The 16,715-nt window shown below is 40.3% G+C and overlaps 1 protein-coding gene across 2 annotated transcripts in view; it reads left to right on the top strand.

Moving 5' to 3' along the window:
• rbm33a (RNA binding motif protein 33a) overlaps positions 1–16,715 on the top strand; it is a 73,174-nt gene that overhangs the window by 56,086 nt on the left and 373 nt on the right. For both annotated transcript variants that reach the window (XM_062021632.1, XM_062021631.1), the window contains exons 16-19: positions 4,685–4,849; positions 9,495–9,674; positions 15,582–15,670; positions 15,773–16,715. The exon at positions 15,773–16,715 is cut by the window's right edge and continues 373 nt beyond it. In XM_062021632.1, the coding sequence (XP_061877616.1) occupies positions 4,685–4,849; positions 9,495–9,674; positions 15,582–15,670; positions 15,773–15,821 (483 nt within the window). In that variant the 3' untranslated portion in view covers positions 15,822–16,715. The remainder of the gene's footprint in view (positions 1–4,684; positions 4,850–9,494; positions 9,675–15,581; positions 15,671–15,772) is intronic.

The following is a 16,715-nucleotide window of genomic DNA, read 5'->3' as shown; positions in this document are numbered from 1 at the left end:
TTGGTCACGGGCTAACTTGTTGCACTCTGTGATGCTAGCGGGCCATTTCTAACAAAAAGTAGTGAATAGTTGTAACTAGGGCTGCAACTAACGATTAATTTGATAATCGATTAATCTGTCGATTATTACTTCGATTAATCGATTAATAATCGGATAGAAGAGACGAATACATTTCTATCCTTTCCAGTATTTTATTGAAAAAAAACAGCATACTGGCACCATACTTATTTTGATTATTGTTTCTCAGCTGTTTGTACATGTTGCAGTTTATAAATAAAGGTTTATTTAAAATTATTATTATTATTATTTTATTTTTTTAAAAGCCTCTGCGCATAGCATAGATCCAACGAATCGATGACTAAATTAATCGGCAACTATTTTTATAATCGATTTTAATCGATTTAATCGATTAGTTGTAGCAGCCCTATTTGTAACTTATATCTGTCAGTAGACTCCATATGGAAGTGCTAAAAACTACAACATGGCTGACGGGGAAAAGACGCAGTCGAAGTGGAGACACGTGAAAAAGACCTCCCCAAAACGGGGTATTCTGAAGAGAGAGTCTATAAAACAAAATCTATATGCAGAATTTTGACCAAATAGCCACCATTACATGTACACCACAGGGAAGTTTTCTGAATGTAGAAAAAACAATCATAAAACGACCCTTTTAAAGTCCTCTATTGTCCAGAGACTTATTTGCTCAGTTTGTAAACAGTAACAAAAGCGACAAAATACTTTTTTGATAATATAAAATATCGAACTAACCACTGTAGTATTGTCCATGTCATCATATTCTACTTGGTATCGTTACTGTCAATATTTGTAGCAATCCGCCTACAGGGATTTTCCTACCTTGCCAAGATACCTGTGGCGGGGGCGTGGACGTCATCGCATGATTTGCATAATTTGCTAAAAAAAGGTCTGTTATTAATTAGTATTCACATATTTTTATGTCGTTTTGCCATATTTTCAATTGTTGCTGCTTATTGTACAATGTATTTTGTTGAGAATTACGGTATTAAAAAAAGACTAGCAACAAATTTGCTCGTCTATTTCTGGTGTTATTATATAATTTACTCGTGCTTAGAGACTCTTTCCGCCACTGTCTTCTTAATATTTGCACGTTTTGTAGATTGATGGCCGCGGGTATATCTGAGATATATTAAAGTTACGTCCACATCGCAGGCATGCTGACTACACGGCAGACAATCGCATGAGTCTTGTTTGCATTCGGTTAAGGCAGCGTTGTTCCGGTCGTAGCGAAATATATATTATTTATATCATACAGTCGCGATCAAAAGTTTACATACACTTGTAAAGAACATAATGTCATGGCTGTCTTGAGTTTCCAATAATTTCTACAACTCTTATTTTTTTGTGATAGAGTGATTGGAGCACATACTTGTTGGTCACAAAAAACATTCATGAAGTTTGGTTCTTTTATGAATTTATTATGGGTCTACTGAAAATGTGAGCAAATCTGCTGGGTCAAAAGTATACATACAGCAATGTTAATATTTGCTTACATGTCCCTTGGTAAATTTCACTGCAATAAGGCGCTTTTGGTAGCCATCCACAAGCTTCTGCTTGAAATTTTGACCACTCCTCTTGAAAAAATTGGTGCAGTTCAGCTAAATGTGTTGGTTTTCTGACATGGACTTGTTTCTTCAGCAACGTTCCCTCTAAGGTGCGCACCTCTGCAATTGCGCACTGCTCAAGCGTCCTGCGCACGGCAAATCTATGCCACGCACAAAATCAAATAAAAAAATAAGCGCATAACAATTTTCGACACGACACGGACACGACAGAGAAAACAGTTTTCGTCATCATTGTTCAAATATTGTAACGTCTGTCAAGACGCTTTGAGGACATGAATTCCATCCATCACTTTACTGAGCAAAACTCTTTATTGTCGGCCATAAACACATCACCAAAACATTAGTAAAAAAAATGATATCTAGCAAAACTCTTAATTTTCTGCAGTACAAACCAGACCAAAAGCAACTTTGTTATATCAACAGCAGCCGCTCGCTCTTTCTCACTTGCGCCAACACATGCACATATGGCACTTAGCCAGTGATGCGTTTACAGCCACACAAAAAGTCGAACAACTCCAACACCACACATAAAGTGTAATACCAGGTCGTTACACTATGATTTACCAATCAAATGTGTGCTTATTCTAGTGTCATTTATTAGGAATCTTAATTTATAAATATTAATCATGAAATGCTGTTAGTATATTAAATAAATACTAATAAAAATATATTTTTTACAAACAGGAAGTTGCAGGAATGTACACATGATCCCCTGCTTACATCTCATTGTGCAACATGTGAATGTTTTAATGGGAACTAAATGCAATGTCTGAAAGGGGTACAAATTATTTCCAAAGCAGGACCTCCACCCAGACAAACAATACAAGTACACAGTTCATGAAAAACAATATTTTTTGTTATTGTCATTGTAAGTGGGCCTAAACACTTATACTACAAAATAACTTCATGGAAATGACTGCTGTCATTTGATTATAATAATAATAAGAGAATGTTGTCTGTCTATCTGTGTTGGCCCTGCGATGAGGTGGGGACTTGTCAAGGGTGTACCCCGCCTTCCGCCCGAATGCAGCTGAGATAGGCTCCAGCACCCCCCGCCTCCCTGAAAGGGACAAGTGTTAGAAAATGGATGGATGGATGGAGATTGAACTTGTTATTTAGTCCGGTTTGGGAATGGTGTGCTGCTGGTGTAGCCACAGTGTGCACGTCTGATGTTGCTCACATGGGCTCCACTGAATGCTCAGGGAGTTTTTGCGTTTGCTCACACACATGAAAAATTAGAGGGAACATTGTTCTTCAGCATTGTCCACACGTTTAAGTCAGGACTTTGGGAAGGCCATTCTGAAACCTTAATTCTAGCCTGATTTAGCCATTCCTTTACCACTTTTGACGTGTCTTTGGGGTCATTGTCCTGTTGGAACACCCCACTGCGCCCAAGACCCAACCTCCGGGCTGATGATTTTAGGTTGTCCTGAAGAATTTGGAGGTAATCCTCCTTTTTCTTTGTCCCATTTAAAGCACCAGTTCCATTGGCAGCAAAACAGGCCCAGAGCATAATACTACCACCACCATGCTTGACGGTAGGAATGGTGTTCCTGGGAATAAAGGCCTCGCCTTTTCTCCTCCAAACATATTGCTGGGTATTGTGGGCAAACAGCTCAATTTTTGTTTCATCTACCCATGAAAAAGCTTTTCTATTGGATGTGATTTGCTCAAATGCCCTGTCTCTATATCTAAAGGTATCTAACCTATGGGAATGATAAGGGGATGTCATTCAGGCCAAATTGATCTGTTCTTTTTGTAAGGTTGGCCGACTGATATTTAAGACCTAGTGTCTTAACGAACACTGGAAACACCACGGCATTCAAGAGAGTAGTATGACATTTATCTCTCAAGTTGGGGGCACACGTCCTCACTACTCTTAAAGGTTGACCGTCTTCTTATAAGGGCAACTTCCAAACAGTGACAGTATAACCCCCGTAAAAGCCCCGAATTAGCACTACAGTGCTACGTTACACTGACATGATAAGTCACTGCTGCGCCCTTAATTACCCAGCAGTCTTTATTGAATAATCACAAAAGGCAAGCATGTTAAACATTCCGTCTGATGAGACACGAGATGGTGAGATGCGGCTGTTTGAAATAAGCCACTTTCCGACTCCCGTCCCGGAGGATCAAGCTGCAGATGAAGATAACTGGGTGTCAGTGCTTTATTGGAAACCTGCACCCGGCTATCTGATGTGCTGCATCTTGGAGGGGGGAAACGGACTGGTGGATTGGGACGTGAAAAGGAGGAGAGATGGTCGGGACGGCGGTGGAAAAAAATAAAAAAGATTCTCTCCCTTTCTCATTGTTCCGCTGTCATCAACGAGAGCTTGACAATGTTATCTCCGCTCTGTCATCCCTCTGTCGCTTTTCCCCATCGAGCCGTCCCTCAGGTGTGAGGCGACAAAGGGATGCCAATCCAAGACCCTTGTAATTAATCTTTCCCGGAAGAAAGGGAGGCGGGGAGGGGAGTGGCATAATACCTGTGTAAGAAAGTTGCCACTTATGAGGATTTGGATTTAAATGGCTTAGGCAAAGTGATAAGAGGCAAACTATATTTTCATCAAGAATAACACAAAGCATCGCAAGACACAAAGGCCTGGGAGGAGGAGGATGAGCCGGGGTAGCAGGGGGGATGGGGTACACATCCAGCTGCTGTCGTTCCAGTGTAATACAGCTTAGTATTTGACGGGCGCAATCGGCGCTGTGATTTCTATAGGGGGGATTAATCCATTTACTCTCAAGCGGGGACAGGTCGCAGATATCGCTTCTTTTCTTCCCCTGTATTGATCTGTCACATGTCTCCACTGAGTCGGGGAGGAGACGACCTTCAATTCCTCCCCACCGAGTTTGAGCTGTGACTTTATTTGATAATGAGACCATCACCTCGTTGACTCGATCGTTATTCAGCAGAGACTCTTTTCTCGGGTCGTACGCTTGTCCACGGCGCCTGACAGAAGCAAATGTGGGGTGCAGAAAACAATATGATACGACGATGCACTGTGATTTTATTTTATTTTTTACAATGAATTTGCTGTGGTGTGCTAATTGTAACCTATCATGGTTTATTTGCCTTGCAGGCGGGAAAGGGAGCGGAGGCCATAAATATCCCAATGCAGCATCAGCAGCAAGGTGTCTGGTTGGAAAACCCTGTGAAGCAAGGCGTCCAAAGGAATGTAACCATGGCAGGACAGCAACAGCAAGGAGCCGGCCGAGGGGGCATCGGCCACCTGCAACAGAACAGGGTATAGATAAACTACTTTGTGTTGTCAAGTAAATAAAGAAATGGAGAATTAATTAATCACTTTTGTAATCTCACCCTAAAACAGGCCTGGGCAATTATTTTGAAAAAAAATGTGTCTGGGGGTCAGTATATCTGATTTTTAGGAACACTAATGCAAAACCTCACAATAATGTCTGATTGAATGCTAAAACGTTATGACAGACCGCCTTAAGAAACGGAATGGAATTTTGCGTTTTTTTACTGAATTTACAGAATGTACATGAAAATAAAGAATGTGGGATTTACAATACTAACTAGGACCGATAAAACACTGAATATTGACAACATATGAACATCACACCTCCTCTCCATCGACATATTTTACAATCAAGCGAAACGCAACAAAAATGCAACAAACACAGCGAATATGAATGCGAAGGGTAAAAAAAAACACTTACAATCTCATATATCTGATTTATCACTAAGCTTTAGAACTTTGCTGTAAAAATCTCCTTCCGTGTTTGTCCCTGACACCCACATTTCAGGCTGGCCGCTTTGCAAACACTCTGTGGAAACGCTCCTGTCTGAGCTGCTGTGACGTAGATTACCATAGTAACTAGTATATCGTGCAAAAGTGCAGATTCCAACCATTTAAATACTTGGTATAGTTCAAGACTTACAGTAATTTGAAAACATCACTGCACATCATAATGGCAGCTACAGTTTCCATCTTAAAGATCTAAAGAAATTATTTCAGAATGTCCGACAAGCCAGATTGAAAAGCTCAATTTGCCCAGGTCTGCCCTAAAAAATGATGAGAAATGCCCTCAAATTGAGGTATTTTTCTTTAAATTCATCATATGATTGTGGCAGATTAAAAGACTGATGTGTAACCAAAACAGTGGCTTTATAAAGTAATTTATTGTATTCAACAGACTTAAACAGATGCAGCCATTTAATAAATAGGTTCCTATAAAATGCCAAACATAATAAAACAGTAGAAACAATGTTTTTGAGCAATACAACAGCAAGTTTTGAAAGTTGAACTTGAGTGTTGCTTTTCCTCTGCTTCAGGTAATATAGAGTAAATAAAACACACCTCCCAACATGTAATAATAATAATGTCATTGAGCTGAGTGTCATGGCCAATTTCCTAAATCGATTTGATTTAAATTAAAACAGTAAGTCTCTAAATCGATTAATCATGATTCGATTCAATCTACACTGGAATATTGAAAATGTTTCTAATCCAAGACAAAATACAAACGTACATTGTTTTTTTTAGAAAATGGATGGATGGATGTGAGCTATTCTTCTGGAAGTCTTATTTTGTTAGCGCAGCCAGCACAGCAATGTTATTTGGAGGCCAGAATGGATGATATGCCTTGTGAATCGATATCACTAAAAATGAAAGATATCGATCTCTAATTGATCAGTTCGATTATTTTACCCAGCCTTATTAATATATAAATAAAACCAAACAATAACTTTTTTTCCCCAATGCTTAGAGGACTTGATGTTGTCATTATTACTGATGACTTTAGCATCTATGCTGACCTCATGCCTATTACTGCCTCTTCAGGGAGGCCAAGTACTTGCATGTTAGGGCTGACAGTGTTTCATAGACTAATTTTCTCTCCTACTTCAGTTTGACCAAGAGCTAATGCTATGGCTTGCTAAATTGCTAACATCTCCGCTGCAGTTGTGATTGAGCTGCTAGCGAACTCTCTACCTTTATCAATGGTGTCAAAGTTTTTACATTCATTGGACCAATAACAGCAGAGAAGTGATAAGAACCAGAGACTAATCGCCTCTCTTGTTGCCTGCCCAACTACATTGGGAGCCTATCACCTTAATGACATAATAATAACTAGAGATGTCCGATAATATCGGGCTGCCGATATTATCGGCCGATAAATGCTTTAAAATGTAATATCGGAAATTATCTGTATCGGTTTCAAAAATTAAAATGTATGACTTTTTAAAACGCCGCTAGACGGAGTGGTTCACGGACGTAGGGAGAAGTACAGAGCGCCAATAAACCTTAAAGGCACTGCCTTCGGGTGCCGGCCCAATCACATAATACCTACGGCTTTTCACACACACACAAGTGAATGCACGCATACTTGGTCAACAGCCATACAGGTCACACTGAGGGTGACCGTAGAAACAACTTTAACACTGTTACAAATATGCGCCACACTGAACCCACACCAAACAAGAATGACAAACACATTTCGGGAGAACATCCGCACCGTAACACAACATAAACACAATAGAACGAATACCCTGAACCCCTTGCAGCACTAACTCTTCCGGGACGCTACAATATACACCCCCCGCAACTACCCCTGAGCCCAACCCCGCCCACCTCAACCTCCTCATGCTCTCTCAGGGAGAGCATGTCCCAAATTCCGAGCTGCTGTTTTGAGGCATGTTGTGACTTCAATAATAAATATGGCAGTGCCATGTTGGCATTTTTATTTTCCATAACTTGAGTTGATTTATTTTGGAAAACCTTGTTACATTGTTTAATGCATCCAGCGGGGCATCACAACAAAATTAGGCATAATAATAATGTGTTAATTTCAGGACTGTATATATCGGTATCGGTTGATATCGGAATCGGTAATTAAGAGTTGGACAATATCGGAATATCGGATATTGGCAAAAAAAACATTATCGGACATCTCTAATAATAACCAATCAATGTCTACCTCAGGGTGTGACTGACCATTGTTTTTCACCCCCAACAAGTCAAGCACAAGAAGAGGGCGAGGAAACTCCCATACAGTGACAGTAAATGCGATTTTCTTATTTAAACGGAGATAGCAGGTCCATTCTATGTGTCATACTTGATCATTTCGCGATATTGCCATATTTTTGCTGAAAGGATTTAGTAGAGAATATCGACGATAAAGTTCGCAACTTTTGGTCGCTGATTAAAAAAAGCCTTGCCTGTACCGGAAGTAGCAGACGATATGCACGTGACGTGGAGTTCCTCACATCCGCACATTGTTTACAATCATGGCCACCAGCAGCAAGAGCGATTCAGACCGAGAAAGCGACGAGTTCCCCATTAATTTGAGCGAGGATGAAAGATTTGTGGATGAGGAAAGTGAGAGTGAAGGACTAGAGGGCAGTGTGAGCGATTCAGATAGGGAAGATGCTGTGAGAGGGGGGTGGGACCTGATATTCAGCTGGGAATGACTAAAACAGTAAATAAACACAAGACATACAGTATATATACTCTATTAGCCACAACACAACCAGGCTTATATTTAATATGCCACAAATTAATCCCACATAACAATCACCTCCCCCCTCCCGTCCATATAACCCGCCGATACAACTCAAACACCCGCACAACACACTCAATACCACAGCCCAAAGTACCATTCACCTCCCCAAAGTTCATACAGCACATATATTTCCCCAAAGTCCCCAAAGTTACGTACGTGACATGCACATAGCGGCACGCACGTACGGGCAAGCGATCAATTGTTTGGAAGCCGAAGCTGCGTACTCACGGTACCCGCGTCTGCTATCCAACTCAAAGTCCTCCTGGTAAGAGTCTCTGTTGTCCCAGTTTTCCACAGTCCAATGATAAAGCTTGACTGTCATCTTTCGGGAATGTAAACAATAAAACACCGGCTGTGTTATCCGGCACAACAGTCTGGGGGTGCATTCTACGGCGGGGGTGCGTTATCCGGCACAACACCTGCCGCAATACACCGCTTCCCACCTACAGCTTTCTTCTTTGCTATCTCCATTGTTCATTGAACAAATTGCAAAAGATTCACCAACACAGATGTCCAGAATACTGTGGAATTTTGCGATGAAATCAGACGGACTTAATAGCTGGCCACCACGCTGTCCCAAAATGTCCTCTACAATCCGTGACGTCACGCGCAGGCGTCATCATACCGAGACGTTTTCAGCAGGATATTTCGCGCAAAATTTAAAATTGCACTTTAGTAAGCTAACCTGGCCGTATTGGCATGTGTTGCAATGTTAAGATTTCATCATTGATATATAAACTATCAGACTGCGTCGTCGGTAGTAGTGGCTTTCAGTAGGCCTTTAAGAACTAGATTAGTGTAATTGATTAATCACAATTAACCTCTAAAACGTTATTTGCATCGAGTTTAACAGTGGAGTCATAAGAAGACAAGGCGTTTGCCAGGTGCATGAGCATTGACGAGCTGAAAGCAGTTTTACACGGGGGGCTACACCAGGTCCCCTGGCCTCTCTGCACGCCTGTCACCAGCAGGCTGCTGTCACACACTGATGCTGACAGGCTGAGGCAGCCACCATAACACTATGCATGGTTCCACTCACGTTCTGTTCTCCCGCCTTACTACACACAAACACAATGCTAACCCCCCCCCCCCCCCACCCCCCACCCCCTCAACCCCGTCATCTTCCGCCGCAGCTGATGGAATACACCTCTCACTCTACCCTATGAAGACGTGCCAAAGCACATGTTGTGACATTGATGGTCTCTGTCGAAATATGATAAGTCAATCATGGAAAAGGCAGCCATGTCTCTTAGAGAACACTATAGCTTATCTCCCCGCTTTTAGAGTGTGTTTTAAAACCGTCAACATGGCGATATGGAGTATTTCCGCTCACGTTATTTCCTTTCACGTCTGCCGTTGGTCCAGGTCATGGTGTCTGGCCGAGGCAGAGGCGGCTCCCACATGGGTCGGGGTGGTCCGGTGGCCGCACAGCAAGCCCAGAGGGTCAACGAAAATCAACGGCGCACTGTCACCATCGAGGGCCTCTCTTCATCCACAACTGATATGCAACTGCAGAGCCTATTGAGATCCATTGGCCCCATAGAGGTAAGTACCTCTGGAGCCCATCCTAGCAACGGTAGTGCTGTATTATGATCTCACAGCGCCCCCTATTGCTGTGACTAACCAACAACTTCATATTTTTCCCTTCACCGGCCTAAGTAAAAAGAGCGAGCTATTTACTACCTGGTAGGGTTGCGCTATATACAATATAAATGATATCAATTTGGCAGACGATACAGCTTTTAATACAATCTTCATATTGTGACAATGCTTGTGTATGACACATTCTAGCCGTGTAGCATTCTTGTTTTGTACAAGTATTATTATCACATGTTATACCATATGCTAACCGCAAGAAAGAGCTCTTAAATGTCAATAATTTAACCACCAATCTTTCGTCGTTTTTGTTATTGTTTATAAACTCAGGAAATAAGTATGTGGACACAGGAGGGCTTTAAGGGCAAGCACCAACAGATTTAAATCAACCGATAGGGCATCATTTAAAAATGTAATTGATATTGTTCTGTCCTGTGTTTTTGTCTGATTATACCTCTGATCAAATTTGACGTATCAGCATTGGTATGACCAATACTGCCGCTGTAACTACTTGGTATTGGATTGATTCCAAAATTTGTAGTATCGCCCGAAACTAATGTAAGGTATCCAAACAACAGAAGAATAAGTTCTTAATACATTTTAACTGAAGTGTAGATAGAAACATCAATGAATCAGTCAATCAAAGTGTATTTATATACCGTATTTTTCGGAGTATAAGTCGCTCCGAAGTATAAGTCGCACCGGCCGAAAATGGATAATAAAGAAGGAAAAAAACATACCAGTATATAAGTCGCATTTTCTAGGGAAATTTATTTGATAAAACCCAACACCAAGAATAGACATTTGAAAGGCAATTTAAAATAAATAAAGAATAGTGAACAACAGGCTGAATAAGTGTACGTTATATGAGGCATAAATAACCAACTGAGAATGTGCCTGGTATGTTAACGTAACATATTATGGTAAGAGTCATTCAAATAACTATAACATATAGAACATGCTATACGTTTACCAAACAATCTGTCACTCCTAATCACTAAATCCCATGAAATCTTATACGTCTAGTCTCTTACGTGAATGAGCTAAATAATATTATTTGATATTTTACGGTAATGTGTTAATAATTTCACACATAAGTCGCTCCTGAGTATAAGTCGCACCCCCGGCCAAACTATGAAAAAAACTGCGACTTATAGTCCGAAAAATACGGTAGTCCTCAATCACAAGTGTCTCCACAACGACATCTTCGGCTCAGATCCCACATCAGGGCAAGAAAAAAACTCAACCCAATGGGATACAATGAGAAACCTGTTGAAACATTTTCTAAGAGATAGTAACCAGATGTTTTTACAGTATAGCAAGTGGAATAATAGTAGTTTTGACAAAATAATACAACAGGAAAAGACGCTATATGCAACCGAGGGATGGGTGCCGAATCCGGTAGATTTTTGGCATTAACCAAATTTTGCCGGTCATACCGATGTATGTTCAATCCAATGGTGCCATGTTACGTTAGCTGGGTTGCGCGGCACGTCACCCCCGGTTGCCGAACTCTTTCGGCGATCACTCTAGCAGCACTGAGAGCGGACCAAACTACCTGTAAGTAATGTTGCAATTTTCAATAACAAAGACATTTACTCAAAAAATGCTCCAACGAAAGTAAAGTAAGGCTCCACACTGCAAAAACTGAAATCTAAGTAAGATTAAATATCTCAAATAAGGGTGATATTTGCTTATTTTCTGTCTGATAAGATAATTCTTCTCACTAAGCAGATTTTATGTTAGTGTTTTACTTGTTTTAAGGGTTTTGGTCCTAAATGATCTCAGTAAGATATTGCAGCTTGTTGCTGAGATTTAATGACCTATATTGAGTAAAACATCCTTGAAACTAGAATATCAACTGATGCAAAGCTGTGTCATTGACACTCACAAGTATAAAACTACTTTTTTAAAGTAATAATTTCTTACTTCAAGCACGAAAAAAAAAAATCATGATGCCGAGCGCATATCATTATGTCAAGATAATGGCACTAGCATTTACTTAATTTAAGAATATTTTTCAACATATTGAGCAAAAAGGTCTCTTTTTTTTTCTACCAAGAAAAATGCACTTGTTATTAGTGAGAATATACTTATTTTAACGTTTTTTGGGTTCATTTAGGTTAGCTAATTTGACTTGTTTTGGAAAGTCTTGACAAGCTGAATTTTCTTATTCTATTGGCAGATAATTTTGCTTCGTTCAAATAAAATACCCTTAATTTTTCTTTTTTTTTTCTTGTTTTTGAACACTGACTTTTTGCAGTGCACTTTTCCAGAAATGTGATAGCTTGATGCTAATATACTTTGGCTTTGCTATTGACATGCTACTGATAGGCATTAACATTTTTGCATTCCGATTTCAACATCTTTCAAATATTTTAAAGATAACTGCAACCAAGATGCGACGTTACAATCAAACAGCTGGTGCGTAATTGGTACAATACTTTAGGGTGCAACTAAAGACAGCAAAGACTGTACTGACGAGCAAACACACCATTAACTTGACACTACTGCCATTTAATGTCTCGGACTTGCAACTATAATTGCAACCTAATGTCATACTTTAAAGAGACTCAGAAATGTGATAATCAGACAAGATATAACAACTAGACAGCAGTTATCATAATCAGTTCATTTTTAAATGTTGCATTCAAAAATGAGATTTTATCATCATCAATCAATCAATCAATCAATGTTTATTTATATAGCCCTAAATCACAAGTGTCTCAAAGGGCTGTACAAGCCACAACGACATCCTCGGTACAGAGCCCACATACGGGCAAGGAAAACTCACCCCAGTGGGACGTCAATGTGAATGACTATGAGAAACCTTGGAGAGGACCGCATATGTGGGTAACCCCCCCCCTCTAGGGGAGACCGAAAGTAATGGATGTCGAGTGGGTCTGACATAATATTGTGAAAGTCTAACACATCAGCGAGAGTCCAATCCATAGTGGGGCAAGCAGGAACCATCCCGAGTGGAGACGGGTCAGCAGCGTAGAGATGTCCCCATCTGATGAACAGGCTAGCGGTCCACCCCGGGTTTGGAGCAGAGTAGAAAAGAAAAGAAACGGCAGATCAACTGGTCTAAACAGGGAGTCTATTTAAAGGCTAGAGTATACAAATGAGTTTTAAGATGAGACTTAAATGCTTCTACTGAGGTAGCATCTCTAACTTTTACCGGGAGGGCATTCCATAGTATTGCCCTAAAGGGGGCGGGGGTTACCCACATATGCGGTCCTTTCCAAGGTTTCTCATAGTCATTCACATTGACGTCCCACCGGTTCCCAGGAATCAGGATTTGGTACTGTATCGATTCAAATGTGAACGGTTCCTATCCCTAATGTTACCCCGTATGTCAGCAGCTAACTTAAGAGCGTTTGTGACCCGTTTTGAAATGGTTTTATTGTCATTTAGATACCAAATAATATATTGTGATAAATACCTCGGTATTTCGGTTTCAAAATCTTCTCAATAATACTGTGATGTATGACAGTATCGAACGAAAACTTAGTAAGTGTAGTTTTCTTCTGGCGTTTTAGAAATAAACGACATCTCCCAGAATCCTCTGCGCAGCACGGACCGGCAAAGTGGGGGATCTGAACGCCATAAGCAGGAAGTGTATTCGTAGTCGTCGTAGATAAAAGGAATTGTTTTTTTTGGACATTCTGTTCATAACTGGCAGAGTTTTGTTGCTAACAAACCTACAAACAAGCCCAGGCCAAAACATAACCTAATTGGCGGAAGTACGAAAGTCTGCGTTCTGACAAAACTAAGCGCAGCACTTTCGTTTCGAGCGTTTTCAAGGCGACACACAGCCAGTTGGTCACGGCGGGTAATCACCCCCCCCCCCCCCCCCCAAAAAAAAAGTTCAACGCGGGGAAATCCGATGCATCCATCTATTTTTCAACTGCTTGTCTGTCGATGTCGCGGGGGGCTGAAGACTATTCCAAGGACAAGATGTCACCTCAAACTGTCACAAAGAAAATATATTTGAAATCAAACATCAGTTTGTGAGGTATTTGCAGTATTAAAAATTATATTGTTAGTTTATTTCTCTGAGAAACAACATTTTCCAGACGGATATATAAAATGACCACTGTAGAGAACACTGCTTCCCATAAAGTAAACAGTTGAAAGACACTAAACTGTACATTATTGTTTACATTGTCACTTTAAAGACATCAAAGTTATTAATATTATTATTATTAATATTTGCTTGAAACAGATGTTCCTGCACTATTATTAGCCCTTAGAAATACTTGTTTGTAGTAAAAAATATGATTAGAACATTTTAGTATTATGTTTGTCTTCAATTACAGTAAGTATCCCAAACATCCCTGCCACTTCATTGTTTTGTAAATATACCGCAATATCGTACTGTGGCCTTAATACCGTCGTAATATCGTACCATGAGATTTGAATCCGTTTCATCCCTAATATTTATCGTTATCACTTGGGTTGTACAGTATACCGGTATTAGTATAGTACCGCGATACTATAGAATCATATTCAGCACTATACCGCCTCTAAAAAGTACCGGTTCGCCATCCTCTCACTCCCCCCGTCGTCGTCACGTCGTGTCATTGTTGGTTTTACGAGCAGACGATCATGTTCGGCAGCGCACAATCACAGAGTACTTACAAGCAGACACAGTGTGTAGACAGAAAAGGGAGAACGAACGCATTTTGGCTTAAAAACTAAAGATAAAGGTGAAGTTATAACACTGAAACGCCCTCAGGAAGAGGTGCTTTAAGACATGGCTAGCTAGCTAGCGGCTAAAGTCCACCCGCAGTCTGCAGTGTTTTAGCTACTTTTAAATCACTAATCCTCGCCTCCATGGCGCGATGAATAAAGAAAGTTTCTTACAAGTATCATCCCTGCAGGACGAGGAATAGCTAAACATGCTTCACTACACACCGTAGCTCACCGGCGTCACAATGTAAACAAACGCCATGAGTGGATCTACACCTGACATCCACTGTAATGATACCAAGTACAGGAGTGTATCTAGTCGATACTACTATAATTACATCGATATTTTTTAGCATCACAAAATTTATTTTCGTTTTTTTTAATTTTTTTAATATTATGTCTATAAACTCAGGAAATATGTTCCTGGACACATAAGGACTTTGAATATGACCAATATATGATCCTGTATTGATTGATTGATTGAAACTTTTATTAGTAGATTGCACAGTACAGTACATATTCCGTACAATTGACCACTAAATGGTAACACCCGTTTTTTTCAACTTGTTTAAGTCGGGGTCCACGTTAATCAATTCATGGTATGTAGCTACTTGGTATCGGATTGATATCTAAGTTTGTGGTATCATCCAAAACTAATGTAAAGCATCCAAACAACAGAAGAATAAGTGATTATTACATTTTAACAGAAGTGTAGATAGAACATGTTAAAAGACAAAATAGTAGATTAATAATTCATTTCCTACCACTTGTCCTTAATAATGTTGACAAAATAATTGAAGGGAAAATATAACAAAATGTTACTGCATACGTCAACAGCTAAATTCGGAGTCTTTGTTTGCTTACTTACTACTAAAAGACAACTTATCTTGTGTGTTCGCTATTTTATTTAAGGACAAACTTGCAATAAGGAACATGTGTTTGATGTACGGTAAGATTTTTTGTTAAACTAAAGTCAATAATGCAATTTTTTGTGGTCCCCTTCATTTAGAAAAGTACCAAAAAGTAGGTACCAAAATGTTGGTATCAGGACAACACTAGTTATCACAGGAGGCTGCAGTACACTGTATATCGTGAAATAGATTTAAGGTCATATCCCCTACCCTTACTACCTGGACTAACAGTATTTGTATTGTGTTGCAGAGGTTCACAATGATGCCTCAGCAAAGGAAAGCAATTGCCACTTTTTCAAATCCTCAGCATGCAGCGAGCTTCCAAATGAGCTTCCACAGGTAATCCACTTTCCTTCTTAAATAATTGAACTCCGCAGCCCACCCATCTAACCAGGTTGTGGTTGTTTCATTGGCAACACCATTGTTACCATCACCACACAGGCACATGATTGATTTGTCCCACATTGACGTGAAGCTGATTGACGGATGAGGAGCACGCTAATGAGAAGAGGTCCGATTTTCGCAGCCCTCTCCTTGGCACCTCCAGCCTCGCTGTAGGCTTCTCTGCCGCCACTGATTTGGGGTCAGTCAGCCTTCCTTTGTGCTCAGAGGCGGCGTCATTCACCTTGTAACAACAATGAGACTCGCAGCATGCTCAACAACACCCACCGATGTGCAAAGTAGAGAATCAACACTTGAAGTCTAGTTTGTGTACGTTACACTTGGACGCTAAGTATGTCTTCTCCTGGGATAATGGTTGCTCCCCTCCACGTCAACATACTTTACAAAAGCAAGGGAGTGAAACAGCGTGCAGATGTTGTTAGCCGGTTTTCTCTGTAGAGGGCAGCATTTAATCACGGATCCCTATGAAATGTTCTGCGGTCAATAGCGCTCCCAAGTGGACAACTGGGGACACTGGGATTAAGGGGACGTGTCTCGCATGTGGCACTTTCTGCTTTTGTCTTGGTTCTGTTAGTTGATTTAGGGAGTAAGAATAGTTCCTAACTACCGCTAAGGACTTACACTGTCTTTGAGTACAGTTTTCAAACCTTTTGTATGTTTTATTTGTCTGAGAAGGAATAGTTGGATATAGTTTTTTTATTAGGCAGCTCTGCATTTTTGGTTTTGGACTGAGGGTTAGTTTTTGTTTGTTTTTATGATATTAGTATGGATATATACTAATGGTAAAAGGGGTGCTTGTCTCCTGTATATATACATTGGATCGCTCCTCTCTTTATTTAGTCCAATGTCTGAGCAGTTGGCCTCTCTACCTTTATGGATTTTGTGGGTAGAAAAACAACCTCCATCAGGATGCCTGAAGGCTCTTCAAGTGTGCACGAAAAGTCAACTTGATGCACTTTTTAATTTGCTCTAGCGAAACTTC

The sequence above is a fragment of the Entelurus aequoreus genome, linkage group LG15, assembly GCF_033978785.1.
Source record: "Entelurus aequoreus isolate RoL-2023_Sb linkage group LG15, RoL_Eaeq_v1.1, whole genome shotgun sequence".
NCBI lineage: Eukaryota > Metazoa > Chordata > Actinopteri > Syngnathiformes > Syngnathidae > Entelurus > Entelurus aequoreus.
The sequence above is the reverse complement of the archived record's forward strand: the minus strand, read 5'-3'. Positions and strand labels throughout refer to the sequence as shown.